This window comes from Microtus ochrogaster, linkage group LG5 (assembly GCF_000317375.1).
Source record: "Microtus ochrogaster isolate Prairie Vole_2 linkage group LG5, MicOch1.0, whole genome shotgun sequence".
Taxonomy (NCBI): Eukaryota; Metazoa; Chordata; class Mammalia; order Rodentia; family Cricetidae; genus Microtus; species Microtus ochrogaster.
In genome coordinates, this window is record NC_022031.1 from 36,935,103 (window position 1) to 36,959,540 (window position 24,438).

The 24,438-nt window shown below is 47.5% G+C and overlaps 1 protein-coding gene across 1 annotated transcript in view; it reads right to left on the bottom strand.

Moving 5' to 3' along the window:
• Nucleotides 1–430: 430 nt before the first annotated feature.
• Nucleotides 431–24,438, bottom strand: part of B4galt1 (beta-1,4-galactosyltransferase 1) — a 47,790-nt gene continuing 23,782 nt past the window's right edge. Inside the window, exons 2-6 of the mRNA XM_005361995.3 lie at nt 20,219–20,454; nt 8,641–8,828; nt 5,603–5,725; nt 3,511–3,615; nt 431–3,102 (exon numbers count right to left, since the gene is read on the bottom strand). Of these exons, the coding sequence (XP_005362052.1) occupies nt 2,970–3,102; nt 3,511–3,615; nt 5,603–5,725; nt 8,641–8,828; nt 20,219–20,454 (785 nt within the window). The 3' untranslated portion in view covers nt 431–2,969. The remainder of the gene's footprint in view (nt 3,103–3,510; nt 3,616–5,602; nt 5,726–8,640; nt 8,829–20,218; nt 20,455–24,438) is intronic.

Below are 24,438 nucleotides of genomic sequence, written 5' to 3' on the forward strand. Positions count from 1 at the left end.
GGCGGCCCTTAGGTTCTAATCCTCCAATTCGAATAACTAGTTTAGATCCACTGGCTAAACTCTCTGCGCTGGCAAGAAACCCTCTTTGGGATAACAGCATGTGACTTACCTTGCACAAATGACTCTCTGATCCATCCTTAACCAGGCTGACATTTGTTGAGACTAGCAGACTGTGGCCAGAGAACTGCTAGGGAGAATTTTATTTGAACTGGGAATAGATAACATGTAGCGACTACCTGTGAGGTACTGGTCATCGGCTTAAACACAGTCCTTGAAGACTGAAAGAGTCTCCGCGTGGTATGGTTCCCACTTTCAGGAAAACAAAGGGTGGATGAGGAAAACTGTGACTTCTGGGAGGCAGGTGTAGCCTGCTGCTGCCTCCTTCCCCCGCTACCCAAACCCCTTAAATTAGAAGAAAAACCACAGTTACAAAGATAGGGTCATTTATTCGTGTTATATTACTGCATTTCAAAGGCAAAAAATACAGTTGTCTGTTCTGAACATCAAAGTCAGAGAGACAGCGCCCCCACCTCCGCCCCAGCCCCAAAGGTAAATACACACACTTGCATACATAGGATATCACAATACATACACGGCATCACAAGTATCTAGAGAGCCCAGTGGTCAGTGCAGACCCTACCAGGCTGAAGGCCAACATGGCATTTCCTGCCTTCCTGGGCCACCAATCTTTCCCAAAGGCCACTTTACACAGGTCACCAGCAAAAATACAGAGAAAGGCACGGTATATAACACCGGGGTCCAAACTCCCAGGTGGAGGGAACGTTCGCTGACTCCTCAATCCTCCAGTCCCCAGTGAGGACGCAGACAACGGCCTCTCCTGGGCCAGGCGACAGCATCTTCGCTGTGTCCTGGGCCTGAGGTGCCCCAGAGAAAGCTGGAAGGCGGAGGAGCAGGCGGAAGGATTTCCCTCGGCTCTGAGGACCACATGAACAAAACAGAGTAAAGGCAGTTCTGCTTTAGGAATAAAGGAGGTGACACAGACGGCACACTCAGCATCTGTCTCCCTTCTAAGGCACTTTGGAAAAGTCAGGATCTGGGGACAGAAAAACAAAACTCTCGGTGTAGGCAGTCTTGGTTTTAATGGCCTTCTAGGGGCACGTGGAATCGAGAGAGCATGGACCTTGCACAGCCTGCCTGCTTTGGTTGGGAAATAATCGTTTCTAGCCCACACACTAAAAATAAAGTGTCTGGAAAAAGCAGCAAGTTAGACACTGTGACGTTCAAAGCCATAAAGGCACAGGTAGAACCAGGACCATTCCTCCAGCCATCATCCACACTCGCTGGAGTCCAGGTCGCTACCATGAAAAGGCTGAGCTCTGGGATTAGACTGCTAATCTTGGGCTCTCGACCCAGGCTGTATTTTACAAACCCTCTCATCCTGGTGGTCTGAGTGCCTCCAGTGATCTCGGTGACCCCAGGCACTGCACCCCAGCATGGGCGAGTTTGTGAGGGACCCTTGTGGGTTAGACTGAGCAGTGGGGGAAGCACCTGCGAAAACCCTGAGTGGTCATGAGGGGCTCTATAGGCACCAGGATTCTCAAGGAAGAACAGGGTGTGGGTTCTGGTGAACTTTCTAGACCTCTAATTAAAAGGCACAGTTGTGCTGGAGAATCAAGTTTGACCCTGAGTGCCACAGGGAATTTCAGGAAAGGAAGCAGAGTGAAAGGGAGAAGGAGGAGGAGCAAAGTAAGAGTTGGTCACTTTGGGTGGGAAGGGGAGTGTGGCACGAAGCTCTGAGGGATGGTATGGATGGGAACCGCCCTGATTGCTGAGATCTTCAAGCCAGCAGCCTAGGGCCCTGAGGGGGTCTAGGAAACTGAGCCCCCTTCCCCAGAGGTGGAGAGAGAGTTCTACCAAGTCTCCTAAATTCCTGACCCAGAGGTCTGGCAGGATAACGCTGACCTATAGGCTTTGCCCTCATCAGGGGACCTGAGGGTAATTTTGTTCTTCACAAAACCTGGCCTGCCAGCCTAATCAGAGGCTTATTTGTGACCACTACAGCATACATTATTTTTCTCCCTAAAAAATACTCAATCCCTTCCCCACATTTAACATACCACAATAAAAATATATAGGAAATTCAAGTTTACATAGCATGCCTAGAAAAATAAAGTGTCACGACTTAACACTCAATAGCTATTTCAATTTGGATCAACATAAAAACAAGCTATAGCATAATCAGAACTCGATTTATTCTTTAAAACACTGCAAACTGCTTCTTAAAAAACAAATAAACAAACAAACAAGCCCCCTAAGACCCCCAAAACTTTACATTCAGAAATCAGACAGGGATTTGAAGACAGGCCATGTGAGTTGAAGTTGAGAGTACCCAAGGCCCCTGCTCTGAGTGCAAGGCCTTGGAATCCACACCCTAACAGGGCACCAAGCTCCAGGCTCAAGTTTTAAACTTCTTTTGCTAAGAAAGCACACACATTGGTGTGCATCAGCTGCACACCAATGAGAGAACGTAGGACAGGCACAGGACATGAGACTGATTGAAATTTGATTTTTGTATAAAAAAAATCCAAGAATATCACATCAATCTGAATCCAGCAGCAGCCTCCAATCTGTCATAGAGTATAAACGTCACCGATTAAAGCCAAGTCTTACCCATGTTTCAGCAGTGGGAATGGGAGCCACAGTCACTCAGTTATGCTCTGTGTACAGCTCTGCCTCTTTGGAGAGGTGATACAAGGGCTGTGACCAAGAAGCCTCCGAAGGCTAACCTTTTTCCCACTGACCAACACCTGGTAGAATTTCATCCAGTGCCCAGCCAGGTTCAAGGCAAACATTACATTCACCCTGGGCATCTGGAAAGACGGCTGGATGATAGCAAGGACAACTATCATTCGGATTATACAAATGCGAGGGACCAGCCCAGTCGACTGGCAGAGACACAGGTCTGAGGTCCCTGGCCATTTTCAGGTCTCTTATTTTGTTCCAAAATGCTATCTCGGCGTCCCGATGTCCACTGTGATTTTGGTATATAATGGGTATCTTTGTATTTCCAACACCTGGTATGTAAGTGAGTTCAAACCATCAAAACGCATAGTTTCCTTTGTGTGCGCAATCCGGTCAAACCTACCAGGAGAAAAGGAACAAAGGAAATGGGTTAAAACATAAATTTTGAAAAACTGGTCAACATCTGGACATCTTCCCCAACAGCCCTTGGCTGAGGATGGTTACCACAGATGGAATACCTCTACCTCAGTGGAGGGCCAGGCTCTGTGCAAAGCCTCTGACTTTCAGGCCTGCCCAGCTTTAAAGAAACAAGAATGACCAAGAACCAACGGGGAGCTGGAAAGATGGCACTGGCTACTCTTGCAGAGGAAACCTATACGATGTTCCAGAGGACCAGATGACCTCTTCTGACCTCCAAGGGCAGCCAGCACACATGTAGTGCACATACTTATGTGTAGGTAAAACACTCATATACATACTATCAAATAAATCTAACATTAACCAAAAGAGGACACACACAGGACATACCTCTGAGGATTGGGCTCATTTTTCTTGTCTCTTGAGTGTCGTATCATGCGACACTTTCCGACCACAGCATTTGGGCGCGATATAGACATGCCTCTATGAACTATTCTGCAGAGTGAAGGAACAATCGTCACCAAAGCGTCATAAGGCGTGGCTCTAGCAGCCCAGCTGGGAGACTGTGCACTCATCCATGGACCTAAAAGCTGTTCACTAAGCTCAGCCCCTCAGCATCATGCCGGGACATAGCCCAGAAAGACTTTAGTTAAAATTTAGACTCCTTCCCAATATCCTGAAATGACCGATTCTGCAATTTGTAGTGTCTGCCCATTAAGACCTCAAATCAAAGCATCAAATATCCAAGACAGGGGCAGACTGGCCGAGATGGATGAGTTGCATGTTTCTGGCAAAGTTTTCCCTGTGGGTTCATCTTCATGCTTAAAATACAGTAAGCAGGTACATAAAGCCTTTATCTTTTGGACAGCTACCCCATCCATGAACTGCTCTATCTTTCTAGTCCTGCCCTCAATGTCTCTTTCCTCCCCAGCCCTTTGGTATGCCATCAGCTCTGTGCACTGCTACAGCACTCCAGGGGGCTTGCCCAGGGAAGGTGCTGAGGATGTAGGTGTGTCTGAACCCTGTGTCAAGGTGCTTAGCATCTTCCCTGCTGGATGGGCCTTTCCATGCTCTGTATGCAACAGACACTCAGGTGTGCACGCTTGATAACCAGTTTGCACACTCCAATGCTCAAGTGTTTTCTCAAGGTCCTTATTAAGGACTCGGAGCTTTGGCAAGTTCTAACACAGCGGTAACCTTGAATGGCATGGATGTTCTTCTGACAGATACCTCTGCTAACTCATCAAATATATCTCAATTCAGGTAATGGGTTCAGGTTGGCTCCCAGATGGATTTTACCACCTGCTTTTTTTTTTTTTTTCCAAGACAGGGTTTCTCTGTATAACAGTCCTGGCTGTCTTGGAACTTGCTTTGTAGACCAGGCGGGCCTCGAGATTCACCTGCTCTGCCTCCCAAGTACTGGGATTAAAGGCATGTGCCACCACCACCTGGCTGTGGCACGTTTTAAAAGTGACTGGGGCTGTGGATGTGGTAAGACTGGTCACGGCATAATGAGCATGGACCAGGCTCACTAAACTATTGTCTTTCTTTTTTTGTTTTTGAGAAAGGGTATCACTATGTAACTGTGGCTGCCGTGGAACTCACTCTGTAGAGCAGACTAGTCTTGAATTCAGAGAGATCCACCTGCCTCTGACTCCCAAGTGTTCTACCGTGCCTGCCTGATGTCTTTTATTTTTAATTAGCGTGTGTGTGTGTGTGTGTGTATGTGTATCTGAGTGCAGATGCCTTCAGACTCCAGAATAAAGCCCTGGATCCTCTGGAGCTGGAGTCACAGGCAGCTGTGAAACACTTAAACCTGAGAAGGGTGCTGGGAACAAAATCTGGGTTCTCTGCAGAAGTGTTATGTGCTTTTAACTGCTGAGCTATCGCTCCTGCCCCCTACTCTGTCTTTTCTTATTTGTGGTTAAAATTTCCAAAATAACAATACGGCACAAAGATTCTGTGGGAGGAAACTTGCGCTCTACCAAAAAGGGACTGGAGTGAGATGCAAAGTCTTTAAAAGAAGCGCCTCCGGTCTGCCCCCAACCCCCCCCAACCCCCGTCCCCATGTCCCAGTCGCGCTGATGCACATCTGCCTCCACATGGCTGCTGAGGCTGCAGCTCTCATGCTCGCAAAGGGAAGTGGTTTCCCCTCTGAGTCATCTCCCCAGCCCTTTACATAGGACACAGGTCTGCTTCTTTGGTAGAGAAAACAAAGCCCATGTAGGAAGTCAAAGTAAACCTGCCCCTCTATCCACTGCTAGCTTACATTTCCCAAAGCTGTTGTAAAAACCCCAGAAGCCCATTTCTCTAAGGGCTCTGCGATGCACTTGGAGGACCTATAAGAGCATGGACCTATGCGCAGGGGCGGAGTGGGGGCTGCTCCCTCCCCGGGTATTAATCCTCCCAGAATAACCGAGCACTGACTCAAAACTGGAAGTGAAGCCTGAGAGACCAGAGAGATAGGAACTGTGAGCATTACCTGTTAAAAATGTCATCATCTTCTCCTCCCCAGCCCCAGTAATTATTAGGAAATCCATTGATGGCAAGAAACTGCTGTTTACTGAGAGCAGAGACACCTCCAAAGTACTGAACGTAGGGCAGGCTGGGGAGGAAGCACACACACAGGCCGGGTGAGTACGCTCTGACTCAAGCGAGGACTGGAATACACCAACTTTTATCTCTCCCTTTGAGACAAGGTCTCTGTAACCCTGGGAGGCCTACAACTCCCTGCATAGATCAGACTGACCTTGAACTCAAAGATCTGCCTACCTATCTCCCAAGTGCTGGGATTAAAGGCACCTGGCCACAGTGAATATTTTGAAGCTTTTTTCTTAGTTACTAAGAGGAAATCTTTATTTGTTTTTCCCCTCCCCTTTAGAAAGCTAGTTTATTTGCTAACTATCTTTCCAGCCCTGAACCAAAGATACCTTTTGCTGTTTAATTTGCTTTTGTATCCGTGTTCAGATTCTCTTAGAGACACACATCTGTAGAAGTTTCCCCCTTAGAGTACAGTACTGTACCTACGCTTATATAGGAAACCAGTCGGTTCCAGGAAGGCTAAGCAGTTCTGCTACTGTGGCTCTGGAATCTCCTTTCTGTTACCTTGTTCCTGCAGAGATGCGCTCATTCAGGCCGCTCTGCCCATGGCCACACCATGCTTCTTTGTTCTTCATGTCTACCAATCTCTCTCTCTTCCAAAGACACTAACCATAGCAGCTACATCTCTGGAAACTGCCTCAAATTTTATCCTGACTTAGCAAGATGACGAGCCTACTTTTCCAGTACTTTTCCAAGTACTGAGTCATGGTACCTTTTGTCCTTTTATGCACTTTTATCTATCTTTTATAGATAGATAGATAAATAGATAGATAGATACATAGATATAAATATAGATATAGATGTATTTACCCTTATATATATGTGTGTGTTTTATAACACCGTCGTGGTTAGGAAAGTTAGCCTCTGCCCCAAAGGCAAAGGTCTGCCCAAGGGCCCTCAAAGTCTTCAGTTTCCTGTTAGCCTAAGCACAGCTCCAAATGACATTTAGGTTTCTGCTGGACTCCGGAGAGACTGAGAACCATCCTGTCAACTAAGGAAAACGCCAGGCAAACCACCAGAAGACACATCTGAAGATGGTAGTGGTTCCTTTTCTTTCTGGGGAGGAAGTTGTGTGTGGACAAGGATCTCACTTTGTATCCCAGACCAGCTTGAACTCACAATTTTCCTGCCTTTCTTGGCCTCCCAAGTGCTAAGACTACAGTTACCGGCCACAGTGTTTGGAACTCGGACCCTACTCCCCATTATACACACCCCATCCATTACACACACACCACACGCACACCCCATCCATTACACACACACCACACGCACACCCCATCCATTACACACACACCACACGCACACCCCATCCATTACACACATACCACACGCACACCCCATCCATTATACACACACCACACGCACACCCCATCCACTATACACGCACCACACGCACACCCCATCCATTATACACGCATTACACGCACACCCCATTATACACACACCACATGCACTCCCCATCCATTTACACACACCACACATACACCCCATCCATTACACACACACCACATCCTGGTCTCACTCCCTAAGTCACCTGGGATAGCTTTGGACAGATGACCCTCCCAACCTCAGTTTCCCAGTTGTTACAATTACAGGGACAGACACTTTCATTGACTTGGAAGGACTATTTTTCAAAGGTCCCTGGGGTTCTGTTTGAATAAATCTAAAGCAATGAATTCAGATTAAGATGCTATCAGTAAAGGATCAGATCATTCATTTTTGGCACACCTCACACACCTTTCCTTGGGGGGGGGCAAGTACAGAACTGGGATCTGAATCCAGGGCCTCAAGCACGCCAGGCAACTACTCCATCACCGAGCTATGGTTCCGGCTCCTATGCCTAGATCTTTAATGTCGGTTAAGCAAAGGTGGCTAGACTAGCAACTGGTCTTTTTAATCAATGCTATTCTAAAAACAGATTCCTGTTTCACTGGAAGAACCTGCTATCTCGACTAAATTCAGTTTTGCTATCTGTTATTTTTCTTATATACCTGCTCTATTTACCAAACATCATAGGATGTTTGTAAGTCCCTGTTGGCGGTACAGTAACGAAATCAGTGGTTACTTGGGCAGCATCATCACACTTCAAGAGAGGAATAAGACGGTCAAAGAACAAACCCTTTAAAGGGAAGACACCCAGAAGGAGGAAAGACCCAAGTGGGCACAGATTAGTTCCTGAAGAACCTAAATGTGACCCTCTGTTTAGACCCCCAAACAGCTCTGACATAGGGAGTCCCATGTTCTAGACGGAGCTATGGCTCATGCCCCCCATCAAGGGAAGTAGAAAGAGAGGATAGAATAACCGAGCCTGACAGAGAGCAGTTGTATACCCACAAAGGCCATCTGCACAGGCCAAGTATACGCGAACCCAGCCTGAACCAAGTAGCTGCAGCACAGCTTCCTGGAGCTTCAGTTTACTTGACGAAGGAAAGATAGTGCTTTTCAAATATGAGTAATTCGAAGATTTCCATGCTTAGTGCAAATAAGGATGTCAACTGTGAAACAAAAATGCAGCCATTTACTTACTTAGATTTTTTTTTTTAAGATAGAGTCTTAGCACAAAGCTCTGTCTGTCCTAGAACTCGGTATGTAGCCAGGCTAGCCTTAAACTGTAGAGATCCACCTGCCTCTGGAGTGCTGGAATTAAAGGTGTGCACTTTTATCCACACACATACTATTCCTGGCCTTTGGACTTTTCAGATTAAACAACTGACCGTAAGGCTATGTTCCACGTGTCAATAAGGTTTGGATCACACTGCTGCCCCTGGGGATAGGAATATCTGACCTTTTCACCAGCTCTTTGGCAGAAAACTCTTTGGCAGAGCCCCATGTTTGAGTGGAAGCCCATGTTCTTCTTGGAAACAGACCACACCTAAAACGTAGCACATTTGCGGCAGGCTCTTGCTGAGAATGTCTTACCTAAACCCGAACTTGTCCATTGCAACAGAAATGTGCCTTGGCTGCGCAAAACACCGGTAGGCATTGTGGTCATCCATCGGAATGAGGTCCACGTCACTAAACACAAAGCAGTTGTAGTCGTAGTCCTTCAAGGCCTCTTGAAAGCCAATATTGAGGAGCTTAGCTCGATTGAACATGGTTTCTCCAGCCTGGTGCAGAAACAAGAAGTGGTTGGTGTCACATCCACAAGACCTCTGAAGAGAACACGCACAAGGATCAGTGACTTGCCTGCTACACATGGTCATCAGTTAACTGGCGGGCCTCATTTTTCTGCCCTCACTGCACACGTCAGTCCTGAGTGTCAGCCCTCTGAGTCAACAACCCCACTCCTAGAATCTGTCTGGGAGAAGGGCTTACAGGCATGTGACAACCTGTGACTAGCACTGTTCACTGTGAAGTGGGCATCGCTGCAGCAGACTGCGCCAGTTACATAAGCATCCCTGGGGAACTGGTCAAACAAGTATGTAGAATATGAGTCTGAGACCAGCCAGGGCTGAACAGAAAACTTCAGAGCAGCTTGGAATACAGTAAGACTCTGTTTTAAAGTGTGTGCGTGTGTGTAACGCTAAAAGAAAAGGTGAAAAGGCATTTAAACATATGTCATATGTTATTTATATTACTACAAACAGACTCCAGGGGAAAAACACAGGAAACAGTGAAAATGAGGTGCCTGACTGTCATATTTTTGGACTTCTACATGAATGTCAGATCAGCACTAGGTGCTGCAGGAATGTGGTGAAGCCCACTGGGTCCTCACCCTCATAACGTTAACAGTGGACAGCAGGAAGCCGTTGGACACGCGTTAGAGCTACAGACAAAGCACCTGCTTCCGCCCAGCTGATGGGCCCATGTTGCCAAGTCTGATGGCAGAGAAGATACTTCATATTTTAATGACTTACCTGTGTATTTCCAGAATTGTCCATGAAAATAAGCGTGATAAAGAACTTACACTTTTATGTTTTATTCACCTAGTGCCCCACTGTCATAAAATAAAAACATAATAGTTGCTGTCAAGCTTGATGAATGGATGGACGATGGATGGACGGACGGATGGATGGATAGATGTGATGGATGGATGGATGGATGGATGGATGGATGGATGGATGGATGGATGGATGGGATGGATGGATTGGATTGGATGGATGGACAGACTTATGGACAAGTTTCAATGTACAGAGGCAGATGGTGGCACTTTCTGTAAAGTTCCCACCAAAGCAGCTCCTTGAGGGTTCCTCTGGGGGTGTCTTCTCTTACAGCTCCTGGTCCAAGGTCAGCAGAGATGGCCCCAGCATCAGCTTTGCTGCCCTTGACACTAAGCAACTCATAGGGCCCTTCCTGAACATGTGCTTTCCTTTTGACCTCGTAGCTGTGCCATGAGGCGCTGAAGCCCCACACTTTGGAATCCCTGCTTAGGCTCTTTTCCCTGGAACTCTTGGGATCAAGAGCCTGGGACCTCCACTTTGAGGACCACTGTCCCACAAGGGCCTGCAGTCCTCTCTCCCTGTGCCTGGATAAAAACTGGGAAGCTGGTACCACAGGCCATCAGGTAGATAACAGAAACAAACTACTCAGAGAAAGGCAGGTACCCGGAAGTCAGCAAACAATGAATAAATTAAGAAACCACTTAGCACACAAGAGCTCCTTTCTCCAGCCCTAACAAAGCCCTTCAACTAAGCACAGTGAAAGAAAGCTGTGCCCAAAGGAACACTGTGTTCTTTGGCTGCTCTACCGCAAAGACTTGATCAGAAATCCTGAGTTCAATTAATTTCATGTAAGACATGGGGCAAAAAAGTCCAAAGAGTAGAAATTGAATAGGAAAACTGAGAAGTTATGGGAATTCCTGTTACCATAACAACATATTGCTAGTGTACAAGGCATAGACGAATTGTTTCTACCCTTGTGGTGCATGGCTTGACCATCTTGACATCTTTTTTTTTTTTTTTTTTTTTTTTCTTTTCCAACACAGGGTTTCTCTGTGTAACAGTCCTGGTTGTCCTGAAACTTGCTTTGTAGACCAGGCTCAAATCTGCCCACTTCTGCCTCCCGAGTGCTAGGATTAAAGGCGTGTGCCACCACTGCCCAGTTCATCTTGACAATCTTTTAACAACCACTGTCCCAACCCTAATAACACTTAGGAGCACAAAGCCCCAGTGAGAGCTTTCCTAACAAGTGAAAGGGACACATTCCCAAAGCCTCTAACCCCTCTGTAGGAGACTCTCGGGGTACACTCCCACCACCTGGGGTGGGGGTTCCTGGTGGCCGACTCCATCCCACAAGACCCACTGGCAATGACTGTCTGAGCTAATCGCGGCCTTGGGCTAGTAGAGTATACCTTGCAGGAGCTAAAACCTTGGAACCATAGGCCATAAACAGTCGCAGCCTGGAGAAGTCCAGGAGACCTGCTTTTGGCTTAGGGCAGTGTAACAGACTCCCTGTAGCTCAGAAAGGACCTTGGCATCTGAACCACATTTAGAACTGGTCAGACAATTTTCCGAATAACCTGAACCACATTCTTCCTCCTAAGCCTCCTTCCCAACCAGTTACTTGTAAGAACAAGGAAGAGAGGAAGTAGATGGTACAATTGAGCAGGTGTGCTATGGCCCACCAGGAACCTGAAACGGGAAGCTGAGCAGAATGTGTGTGTCTTCCTCTTCCTCCCTTGAGACTGCAGAAAAGTAAAGTATTTTCTAGGTTTCTTTGGGTGAAATGCTGACCTTTCTTGGTAAGAACGATAGCATGGCAAACCCAACATCTTTTTTTAAAATATTTATTTATTTATTTATTTATTTATTTATTATGTATATAATATTCTGTCTGTGTGTCAACTATCTTTTTTTTTTGGCGGCAGCGGGGGGGGGGGGTCGGGGTTCAAGACAGAGTTTCTCTGTGTGACAGTCCTGACTATCCTGGAACTCACTCTGTAGACCAGGTTGGCTTCAGATCAGAGGTTTACCTGTCTCTGCTTCATGAGTGCTGGGATTAAACGTCCATGCTACTGTGTGTCAGCTTCCAATCATCTTTTTCTAAAATGTACCCCTCCACCTCCCGAGAGATGGGGGGACCCCTCCCCCAAGCCTTCTTCTCACCCCTCCTCACACAAACCTCCTGCCACTTCACTCACTCAAACTCATCAAGTACCTGACGCCAGGTCAGGCTGAATAACCCAGCTGAGACAAGACACACACTTTGCTCCATGTCCAGTGAAGTGAATGGGGAAATCGCACCTCTGGCCTCAGTTTCCTGCTTTGTTACATGGGAAGATACCAGATGAGTTGTAATAAATTAAATAGGTCATAAAAGGCCTTAGTACCCTACCTGGTGACAATTCAGCTACTACCACAATTATGGAAACAGTTTTTCATCCATCTGGAACTATCAGAATGATTCTTTTTTTTTTTTTTTGGTTTTTCGAGACAGGGTTTCTCTGTGGTTTTGGAGCCTGTCCTGGAACTAGCTCTTGTAGACCAGGCTGGTCTCGAACTCACAGAGATCCGCCTGCCTCTGCCTCCTGAGTGCTGGGCAGAATGATTCTTGAGTCACGTGGCTGTTTTTTTTTTTTTAACACTCCTGGGGACTCTGTTTCCTATAGAGTTTACTTATGACCTTTCTTGCCAGCTTCAATAGTCCCATCAGTTCCTGCTTCTCTGCTAAAAAGGATTAGGCTTAACTGAGCCAGCCTAGGCTCACGTGATGGAGACTCCAGCAGCAGAAGAAAGGGATCCTTCAGAGACCAAGGTAAAGTGTGGGAACGCACAGGGGAAGACCGTATGGAAGGGAAGCTTCACACCAAAGTAAGCGGCTCTCTAAAAACTGACTTTTTTTTTTTTTTTTTTTTTGGTCTGTTTAGGGTATTTTGAGACAGGATCTTACTGTGTGAACCAGGCTGGCCTCAAAATCTCAAAATCACAGAGATTGAGTGTTGGGATTAAAGGCATGCACCACCACCATGACCAGCATGACCCAGTTTTTAAAAGTGAGCTTCTTCCCATACTTTACATTGGTAGACAAGATTATAGCTACCTTTTCCTAATTAGAGGGAGAAACAGGAAGAAAGAAGAGAGGCCAGAAATAGCTCAAATCTCTGAGTGATTGAGGCTGCAGATGAGAGCAGCAACTCTGAGTGTGGGGGTGGGGTGGGGGTGCAGAAAGGCACCAGACAGTAAGAGGATGTGAAGAACTAGGAACATTTTCAAAATTACAAGAGTAATTTCTCAGAGGCTCCACTTCCTTCTCATGCCCCTGTCCCTAAGTGTGTATACTTCTAAGAGCCTTTTGGGGGAGGAGGAGGACAGGATAGGTACCAGAGTCTAGTCTAGGCTCCAGGAAAATCTTGAGGGCAGCTAGGAAAGACAAGAGGAGAAGTCCCTTGATTGCAACAAAGGCCAGAGGAGCAGCCACAGAAAGCTATGGTTCACCTTGTCCATGTCCCAACAACCTCTCGAATATTCATTCTGCCCAATCGTTCTGCCTTCCAGGAATGCAGGCCCATGTGTGCCATCAGCAGCTACATCCTGAGACCTAGATGGACTGGGGATAAGCCACACATGCCTCTCCTCTGGCACAAGACAGCTCAACAACAAAGTTGCTCCCCAGATTCTCTACAAATCCAAATATCTGTGACGGGAGAGATTTGGTTGTTGTGGCCCCATTACAAAGCCACCCCCACCTCGACTGAGTGGGTTGTTGTGGCCCCATTACAAAGCCACCCCCACCTCGACTGAGTGGGTTGTGAGAAGGGCTTGGGGCTGGGGAAGCTCTGACTGGGCATCCCTGCAGCCTCAGTGTGGATCTTAGAACTGCAGACAGACTAGAGGGGACTGTAGTGGGTAATAGCCATTCTTCTTTGAGTTCCTAGCAGTGGGTTCTAGTTTTTTTTTTTTGGGGGTTCTAGTTTTTATCCATAACATGGTGGTCTTGGGCTTAGACACAGTCCTCAACAAAACTTGAATCTGAGGCTTAAGTGTTTCACCCAGTGAGTGAAAGACACAGGCCTTCAGAAGGATGGCCCATACTATTTAGGAGGCAGTTCTTGGTTAGCTGAAGCAGTCACTCAAAAGGATGGGGCACATCTGCTTTCCAAGTCACAGGTTGGGGGTGATGTATGCTGAGGTCAGCTTAGAACTGTAGTTTCTCCGAGGCCAGAGCCTTAGAAGGCTTGCCTCTTTCTGGGCCCAAGGCACAGAGACTTCCTGCAGAATACAGCCACAGGTGGTACTGAACACTTCCAGGATGTGTAAGACACAGGTTAAAATAAAGACTTCTCTTTCAAAAACCAGTTTGTCTATTTGTATCAGTATTAGTATTTCTTAACTATCCTATCATCCTATGTCTGAAAATCCAGCCTGGGGAAACAATCTTGAATGCAGAAGCCAAGACAGAGCAAACCTGACACTTGAGGATGTTTGCCACTGTTTATTAGGCTTCTAATAAAGGAAACGGTAATTACGGTAGAACTCAGGGATCAACAACTATGAAAGCATGGAAGTTATGAATATGGAGACTATGAAACAGCGTGGGAAAATGTTAATGAATGGACCCGAAGAGAAAGGCAAGATATAAACATTTATATACATACACTATTAGCTCTAGGAGGGTCTACTCTAAAGACAGCGAAGTCTCTCGGGCTCTGCACCATGAGCTGGCTTTCCACTGATCTCGATGTTTTCCCAGAAAGCCCACAGCAGTCCTGTGCTTGTCTGGGAGGCCCCACAGCTGGAGGACAGCCCAGTCACGGGCTTGTTCATAGCTTCCCCTGGCCAGCAAGGCCAGGCACTGTGTCAGATGTGAGAACATTACCAGGGTGGCAGTGGCACTGGCGGTGGTGGCAGCGGTGGTGGCAGTAGTTAGGAAGAGCAGCAGTAGATAAGTCGACTTTTCTTTCTTTGGAGGAGGCAGAGAGGACAGAAGAGAAGGTGGGTGAAGAGTAAGAAGCTGCCCGCCCGCAAATAGGAGCTTCTCCTTCAGCTTGCTTTGCTAACAGGATTAACAAGTAAAGGTAAAAGTCCCCCGGCTAGAAGGACAAAGGAAAAAGGAGGCATATGCAAAAAGAGTTGGGTGACAGGCAAACCAGGCTGCGCCAGGGAAAGGGACCCATCCAGATCACCCTTGTTCCGAGGCGAAGTTCAAATACTTGTCATTTCCCGTTTGTGGAACCAAGGGCGTGTAGAGACAAACTGGCGTTTCTCAGAACAATATCTGGGGCTACTCACTAACAACTGAGGACCAGTAAGTGCTAAGATGCACTCCCCAGGAGAATACACAGACTTGGTCAGAGAGGGGACAGCAGAGCAGAGGGTGGTACTCGGACTGGGTAGCAGACACTCCCAACCTTCCCACACCACCTCTGTGCCAGCCAGCAAGCTGAGAGGTCCAAATGTCCCAAGGAAAGGGGGGGGTGAACCTGAGCCCTCCCACTACTTAAGTCCCATCCCCCTACAATCCACTGACAGCTGGAGGAGGAAATACCAGACACAAGTGACAGGGGTGACACAGAGATGATCAAGGCAGAAGCCAAACTATGGGGGCCACAGGCCGCCCTCATGCCTCACCACAACTGATCCTGGCCTCTTGGAGGCCATAACTATGGGGGCCATAAATCACCCTCATGCCTCACCACAACAGATCCTGACCTCTTGGAGGAATTCTGTTGGCTGGACCACAGCCTATGACAAGTGCAGCAATGGCACTTCTTGCTCACAGGGTACAAAAGTCTATCTCAAACTACAGCCACAAGCTGACGGACATGACATGTGATAGCCTAAAACAGTCCACAGAGGCAGGGGCTGGAGATGGCTCTGTGGTGTAGAATACACACTGCTCTTGCAGAGGGCCTGAGTTTCAGTCCCAGTATCCACATCAGGAGGTGGACAACTGGTCACAACTCAAACTCCAGTGGATCTGATGCCTCTTTTGGCCTCTGTGGGCATCTGCACTAACACACACACACACACACACACACTTTTGACAAACCATCTTCAAAATAAAAAACGGAGACAGAACAAAGTCACATCACGGCCAGCCAAAGCACCATCTGCCATCCTAGCCCAGGCTGGGCTCTTCTGCTTCCCCAAAGCCTGTGCAGTCAGGTCTGCCTGGAAACAAAACAAATGAGACAGGCTCCCGGGGGCTCTGTAGCTATTACACATAAGTCGCTGCCCGTCTCACATGGGCAAATGCCTGTGGTACGTTCTGGAAACAAACATGACAAGTAGGATATTCCTTAGCACCTCTGTCTAATCCCATGTCTGGCCATGACATGCTTACCTCTACAGCCTTCATAGCAGGGACAGATGAGAAGCCCTCACCAAAGAAAGTCAAGATGCAAAGGAACACAAGAGACTTTGCTTTTGATTTTGGTCTTGATATGTAGTCCAGGCTTGCCTTAACACACTACGTAGTGGAGCTGATCTCGAACTTGTAATCCTCCTCTTTCTTACTACAATCACAGGTATGAATCATTGACCGTGTAAGGGTCAAAAATGAGTTTTATGACCATGAACAAACACAGGGATAAAGCATATTGTATCTTTCCCGAAAAGGAAGGTTACCCAAGGGATGTACTGTAGATAACCTATGTCCTAGTCAGCAATTCACAGGGACTTCAGGGAAAGGATCCTGTGGGAGGGGCAGTGCCAATTTTGCAAGGGACATGATCTGGCCAAGCTAGGAAAGGAGACTTTGCTTTCAGCAGTGACGGACCCAGCCAGAGAGCCAGGAACAGACACCCTGAGTGTGGGTATAAATAAATGGACAGGATGCAAGGACAGATTCTCCATATTTCAAACCCTGCTGAGTCCGTACTGGACTGTGGAGGAGCTACATGGTCAGAGACGTGGGGATGAATCTGTCTGGGGACTGGGAATCCAAGGTCAAGATGAGGCACAAAAAAATATGACTGTCTCTTGCATCAAGTAGATCAGGAACAGTGAAGAGGGAGAAGTCACCTCTACTCCAGGGGCTTCACAGAGCTACTGAGGCAGAGGAATGAGGCAGAGAAGAGAAGCTTAAAACACATTCAGAAAAAGTCCTGGTGGGGGTATGGACAGAGGCAGGGGCAGTGTAAGCAAAGGCACAAGGAGGAGGGGACAGGTGTCTGTGTGAAGGGTGACGGATAGGGAAGAAGTGGTTGGAGGTAGGTCAGGACCAGTCCCCAGGGGTGGTATCCCAGCTAAGGTCTCAGACCACTCTGGCCCTGGCCTGCGGCAGTGGGGACATTGTTGAAGGGTTTAAAGAGGGTAAGTGATGTGGTCAGAACCAGAAAGGTCTTGAGTAGCTGAGTGAGGAGACATGAAGTGTCAGAAGCAAAATGAATGAAACTGCAGAAACAATTCCTAGTTGCTGAGTCTGGGACAAAGGACGGTCACGGTTATGATCCAGTGTAACAGTGTGTATTTTTTAAGACAGACAATCTTCAAAGCATCTGGCCTTTCTTCTTTCTTCTTTTTCATTTAAGGTTGGTGCTACCAGGTGGCAACACCTTCCTATTCCCTGGCTCTGTCCTTCTCTGACTATAAACTATGTGGGACAGAAAGCATCCTGTTTGCTATTTGATACCTTGACATTCATTTCTACATCAAGGTCCGCCCCAGTGCTGGCCTTAGCTGGATATCTATGTCTCAGAGCGGGACATGGCACTAAGTAGGGTGTGCAGGATCTCTAACAGGATCCACACATGCTATGGCAGGAGGAGAAACAGAAACTCAAAGGACAAAAGCCAGACTTGCTCCCCTCTAACAGCTGGGAAGCCCCTCCCACAACTCTCCACTCCCACAATCTCCAGCACACTTCTTTTGAGCTTTAAGTTTCACAGTGGTTGGGGGGCCTACATTGAACAAGGTCAACAGCTTCCTACAGACAGAAGTATAAACCGTAAAAACTTGTAGGAGTTCATTTCTGTGTGGGGGACCTCTCTGAAGAAGTTGATAAGACATGGTCCCTGAGACTTCTGGGCCTGTCGTCTGACTCACGCCAGTATCTACTATCTTCTGTCCATACAGAGGTCCCAACGGGTGGTAGGCAAGACCCTGATATTGGTACTGTGCTGGGATAAAGCAGGAGACAGGAAGAACAATAAAGAACTTATCAGCAAAGTACCAGGCAGAGGCAAGAAGCAGGAAGAATGGGGAGAGGGGAAAGACGGAATCAAGGTAATTAGCTGTTATTAAACAGCTAATATTTACTAAGGGTTTGCCGCACAACAGGTGCTTCGAGGCCCAGTGAGGAAATACTAACTTCCTTTCCTCTCTTGGAGGGAACCAGGTTAGCAAGGCTTACGTGGTCGGCCCATGATCACTGACTGGGAAATGGCTCTCCAGCATGGGGCTTGCCCCCAGTCCTGGATACAAGGCTTTGAGAAACATCCCAGGAAGAGGCTAAATGGCTTCAAAAAGAGCTCCCGTGACCCAGTAGAAGGACATTAAACTTGGAGTCCGGGTTGGGGTATAGCTGTAGACCACTCTTATTTGTGACCAGTATGTATCTCTGCTGTTATTCACCCTCTCTGAGTCTCTTTGCTGCGACACTGAGCAGAAAACTCGCTCCCTGCCCTCTAGGGTCTAGGCAAGTCCTAGCAAACAGTGACGGGCGGCTCTGCTGGAGCTCAAAGATAGGCACTTGAATGCTCGGCAGGCATTCTACCACTGAGCTACACCAACTCCTAAAAAAGATTCTTTTTCTTCTCTCTCTTTCTTTCTTTTTTAATTTTTCAAGACAAGATTTCTCTGTGTAGCTTTGGAGCCTATCCTGGAACTTGCTCTGTAGACCAGGTTAGCTTCAGACTTTCAGAGATCTGTCCGCCTCTGCCTCCCAAGTGCTGGGATTTAAAGGCTTGCACCACTACTGCCCAGCAAAAAATTCTTTTGCTGATACTAAGGTACAAGTGGGAATAAGAGAAAGGAGTTCGTAGTATATCCTAGGGAGAGCAACAGAAAAAAGAAAGGGGCTGAATTGGGGTTGCTTTCTCCAAAGTGTGACTCACAGAACACTCATCACTGGAGACATTCTTGGAAAACAGCTCTCTGTCTAGACTAGCTCAGGAAACGCTTCCGGAGGTCACAGTGTGCCAGGGCATGGGAAGGCTCTTTAACAATGAGATCTGCCTTCTCACATATTTAGAAACTCCTGTACTATATTATCAGGGCACAGCTTTCTTCTTCCTCTAAATTTCCAAAGCATTAGACAATCATCATGCAATCATTTTTTTTTTTTTTTTTTTGCCTTTTCGAGACAGGGTTTCTTTGTGTAGCCCTGACTGTCCTGGAACTCACCGATCTGCCTGCCTCTGCCTCCTGAGTGCTGGAATTAAAAGTGTGCAGCACCATGGCCCAGCTCATAACTATTTTTAATTGTTAATGAGCTGTCTAAAGTGGGCTGGAAGCTTCAGGATGTTGCAATGTCACACTTCTCTAGAACATCCCTGAGGCAGCACCAGGCCACAGGAGCCCTCTGCCAGATAGGCAAACACTATCCCAGCTTCCTTGAAGACATGCAAAGTCCCTGGACTTTGATGGAAGCAGAAAACAGTTAGCAATTTTACTACCTCAAGCAGGCTCAAAGCTGAGCTTGAAACCGAGGGGGCAAACTGTCTTTTCAAAGACATTTCAATGAAATCTGGCACACAGATAAGTCAGACCTGTCAACACACCTACAATAGAAACATGAATTTAAGTATGGGAGATAAAGTTGAAATACCAAAGTTAAATTCGTGGAACAAGTAGTAATTCTCATTAAGCGTATTGAAATAAGCAAAGTTTGTTTGCTTGTTTATTTATTTATTTATAAAAGTTCTTGGTGCATGCCTCTAATCCCAGCCCTCGGAAGGCAGAAGCAGGCAGATATCTGTGAGTTTGAGGCCACCCTGGTCTACAGAGTGAGTTTCAGGACAATCAGGGTTCCATAGTGAGATCCTGTCTCAAAAGAACCTTATAAAAGGTTCTTTGTCTCCAGACTGTGGTGACAGAGGCCGGAAAGTCTTCAGCATTCGTGTCCTAGGCGGATAGCATCCTGACACACACGATCTGAAGTGCAGTGCCAAGCTCAGACTAACCTACACCACTCTCTGAGGCTCTGGAATAGGACCTTTCCAGACTTCTCACTCACGGCTGGCTTGTATGGAGACACATTCAACCTCAACTTGGTATAGGTCTCTTACTGTCTGGCTTGATCAATTTCAAAGTTGTTCAAAAGTCTGACACAAAATGGATATTGTGTTTGTAATATTTTTGTAAAGTAGGAAGAAAAATATACAGTTACCTTAAAATGATAATCAGTGCTTTGTGATAATTGGAGATGCCTTTTGCTTTTTTCTCAATCACGGCCTTCCCAGTTGGCTTGGCTAGCAGAGCTACTATCAATAAGCAAGCATACCGTTTGGCATTTAGCTCACTGCGTGTTTAATTAAGGGCAGAAGCAGTGGCAGGGTTGGCATTTCACTATAAAATGCCAGATTGTCAATGAAATCACTCCCTTCCTTTAGTACTAATTGCGCAGGCGTTTGTGTACCTGAGTTCCACCTCCCTCGCCCCATCTTCCCAAGCCTCACCTGGTTGATAACGTAGATGCCATAGTCCAGTTGTTGGCGCTGTAGGATTGGGTGCAAATAATACAGCCAATATTTGAGGTGCTCCTGCCGGTTGCGGAATGGGATAATGATGGCCACCTTGTGAGGAGAAACACAGTCCTTGGGGGAGAAACGACCGCCCATCTTTATCTCTGGGTTCTTCTTGGCCAAAAGCTCCAGATCCACGGGAATATTAAAGTCGATCACCATGGGGCCAACTGGAGAGGCGGAAGGAAGACGTTAGCCAGCTGCGGGTCCCACCATGCCACAGACTGCATCAGCAGACCAGACCACAGTTACAGATACAGCTCTTCCTGGAGGAGGGAGGACATGGGGTGCGGCAGAAAGCGAGTCCTTGCCCAGCGCTGGTGTGACTGATCACCTCAGAAGCCCCTTGTTCCAGGAACTCCCAGTCCTGGCAAACCCAGACAGTCAGTCACCTCTGGAACACTCCCTGCCCAAGATACCCTCTCCCACTTGGGTGGCACTGTGAAAAAAATGGAATCAATTTCTGCTCACAACACTTGACTGTTGCAGTACAGTCTGGTGAGCAGAGATGCAAAAGCCTTTTCTCAGAAATCCTGAGCTTGAGACCCAGCTCTGCCATCTGTATGGCTTTAGACAGCTCTTTCTAAACTTAATCTAAGCAGGGTATGGTGGCACCCTTTAGTCCCAGCACTCAGGGAGGCAGAGGCAGGCTGATCTCTGAGTTTGAGGTCAACCTGGTCTATAAAGCAAGTTCCAGGACAGTTAGGGTAGTTACACAGAGAAACTCTGTCTCTGGAAAACAAAACAAAAGAAAAATCTAACTGGAGAAACCAAAATTCTAACTAGAGGAAAGAAAGGAGGGGTGTGGTGTGTGGGACTCACACTGCAGATAGTGAGGAGCCGAAGGGTCAATGGAGAAGGAAGGAGGCAATGTGACGCCAGAGGAGAGGAGGGGAAACAAAGGGAACAGTTGAAAAGATCACTAAGAAAAAAAAAGAAAGACAATAACAACAACAACAACAACAACAAAAAGCCCTCCCAGCTGTCATGGCATAACACCTTTAATCCCAGCACTTGGAGGCAGAGGCAGGAAGATCTATCTCTGTGAGCTCAAGGCCAACCTGATCAACAGGGTGAGTTCCAGGACAGCCAGAGCTGTTAAGGCAAAGTCAGCCTCCAGAATTTCTGTCCTGTGGTTAGAGACCAGTAAGAAAGTGCTTGGCTCAGAGGACTAAGGAAAGGCAGATAGTAGATTCTGACATGGTGGCCAGGAACAGAGGGAAGAAAGGAGCCTGTGCACAAAGTGGTCCAGGCAAACACAGGATCCAAGTCTGCAAGCCAGGGCTCATAGTGCTTCACCATCCTCAGAGATCCTCGAAATAGGTTCCAGAAACATGAGCCCCAGCAAGATGCTCAGTGGAGAATTATGCCCAGAACAAGCCAGGGTGGGAGTCACACAAACTAAATCCTGCTTCTGGAAAGCACCCAAAGGCACTGAAAAACCCGTGCTGTCAAGAAACCCCTTGCAGCTTGCTAGCTTACCATTTCCTAAACCTATATCATTACTGAACTAATGTCGTCATTTGGGGAACTGTTACTGTGCCATGGCCAGCTTCACACGTGAAACAGACCAGGCACTAGAACACAGGGAGGAACCCCTGTGGGAGGAACACTGACAGATCAGAATCTCCTGAAATACATGAGTGAGAACCAGTACTCCTGCTCACTGCTGTGCAGGCCCCAATCTGTCCTGCTTATAAAAACAATGTCGCTCACATGCTCTGAGAACAGCTGCCTCCTAAAATCTTCTAGCAAAGGAAGCTGTGAGCCTGCTCCCCTGCCTGGTAAGTGTTTCTGGATAGTTGTCACTTCCTCTCCCTTTCCTGGGAACCTCCTCAATCTTCTCTCAGTGTCCTTCATTATAAGACCTGTTCCCATTCATTTCTTTTCTTCTGAGATGAAGCTCTGATTATATCACCTTCGTGGTGAAAGCTGTGTGGCCTTGAATCAAAGCGAGGCCAGACACTTCAGCTGGGCAACAAGGCCTACCATTCGCCTGCCTTCCCCATCTCGGTGCCTATTTCCTCAGCCTGGCCTGCTCACCCTGAACCACCCGACTTCTACATCAACAGGCAGCCCTCAGCAGAACTCCATCCCTTGGCCTCTTGATGACCGCAGAGCTTAGTCAAGGAGAGCCTCAAACTCAAAAGAGCTGTGCCTCGAATCCAGGCTAGGACCTCCCTTTTGGAGGCCAGGGGTCTTGCAGAACCAGTTCTGAACAATATTGCTACTGTCCCTGTTCTGACCTCCCAAGATGCCCCCTAGGTGAGCAGGCACTCTGCTCCAGAACTATGGTAATAGTCACCTGGTACAATATACCTCAGTCCTATCAACAGAATTTCCTGGGGTAACTGGCACCAACACACAACCTCAGTCCACCTCAGCTGACCTTGGAAGGGACAGAAGTGGATAATTAACAAAAAGCCCAAGAGATTTTGGTTTTAAATGTATCAGCGTGCTATGGACATGTGTTCCTATGGGTGTGTACAGGTATGTGCGTGTCTGGAGGCCAGAAGTCAACATTATTTTTTTCCCTTAATTGCTTTCCACCTTAGTTTCTGAGACAGGGTCTCTCACTGAGGTTGAGCTCTAGGGTGGGCATGTCCTCCATTCTTGTTCTCTGCCCCAGCACTGGGACTACAGGTATATGCTCCAAACCTAGCTTCTGGGGATACCAACTTGGGCCTCATGCTTTTGCAGTGGGCCCTTTATGACTGAGCCATCTCCCCAGACCCCGGATAATTCTCACTAGGCAAAATGGACAACAGAGCTTGACGACCCATTTTCACACCTGACACTTTCTAGCAATGAAGGTTCTTAGGGATCCCCACCCCTTCCCACGAGACCTACTAAGTTTAGAAGCTCAACTCTCCAACCCTAGGACAAGTCCTCTCTCTGGGAGACCCCAAGGTACAGTGAATTCATGACCCATCACTGGGTTCTTCCTTCGGGGACCCCACAGCATCTGTTCCCTACCATGTCCATTGGTTCTAGAGATACTGAAAACAAAACCCTATTTACAAGAACCCAAGAGGCAGCGGAGTTACCTTCCAAACCAACCCAGAAGACAGGAGTTCACGTGAGGTCTGCCAAGCTTCCCCGAGGATCCTGCAGGGGAAGTGTCCTGTGTTGTCCCAGCAGAAAGATGCTGAGGTAAAGAGCCCCGAATAAGAGAGGGGACCCCGGGATTCCCAGTGCAGCTGCCTCAGTGACTTATTGGACGATCCTTGGATGATTCCCTCTGCTCTCAGGGTGCCTAGTTTCCCGTCCATACACTGCAAGGATTAGACTGGATGAGCTCTGAGCTCTCACAGATACCCGACAGGTTGGAGTGCTGGGTAAAACTAGGAAGAACAGACCCCACACTGGAATCTTCTGGAAACCCTATTCTCACCTTCCTTGCTCCCTGGATGGCATCAATGGCCAAGCAGAAAGGAAGCTATGGATGCCCTGAATGGGAGATGACTAAGAAGGAATACTTAATTACCAAGTGCCGTGCCCTCTCACGTCCCCCTGCTTACCACCCATGCCTTCTCAGCCTCTTTCCTTGGTAACAATCTCTCTCCCTTTCATTCGGGTCTGTTTTAAATAATGCCCACTCCCCAAATTCTGTCCCCAGGCCCTGTCTTTCTGCTGGCTACCCAGGTGCCACAGACACCTTAACTAACCTACCCCATGTGCACGCTATCCTTCAGTACCTACCCTTTGACTTGGTTCTCCTCCAGGGTTCCCTTGGCAACAACACTGCTGCCTATCCAGTGGAGGAGCTGACATGGGCAGTCTATCTTCCATTTCCTCCTCTTCCTACCCAACTCCAATACTCTGTCCCTGTTTTTGCTGGCCTCTGTTGCACGTACAAGCACACACGCATGCACGCACAAAGGTATGAAAAGCATGCTGACCAAGTCCCTGGGAGCCTACCAAGAATGAAACCAGCCTTTTATCCCGGAATGTTTACATTACACAAACTCTCCTTGGGTTAAGACAAGAACATTTTTCTTTGTGTCAGCCAGTGCTTTCTGGGCACCAACTGAGTGCCAGTTTGTATGACAGCCCAAGGAGGCCAAGTTGAGGAACGAGAAGAAAGAGGCCAGACAAGAATGTTCCCACCTCCTAGAAGCTCCCTGCTGGGTATATACTAAATATAAAGGAAA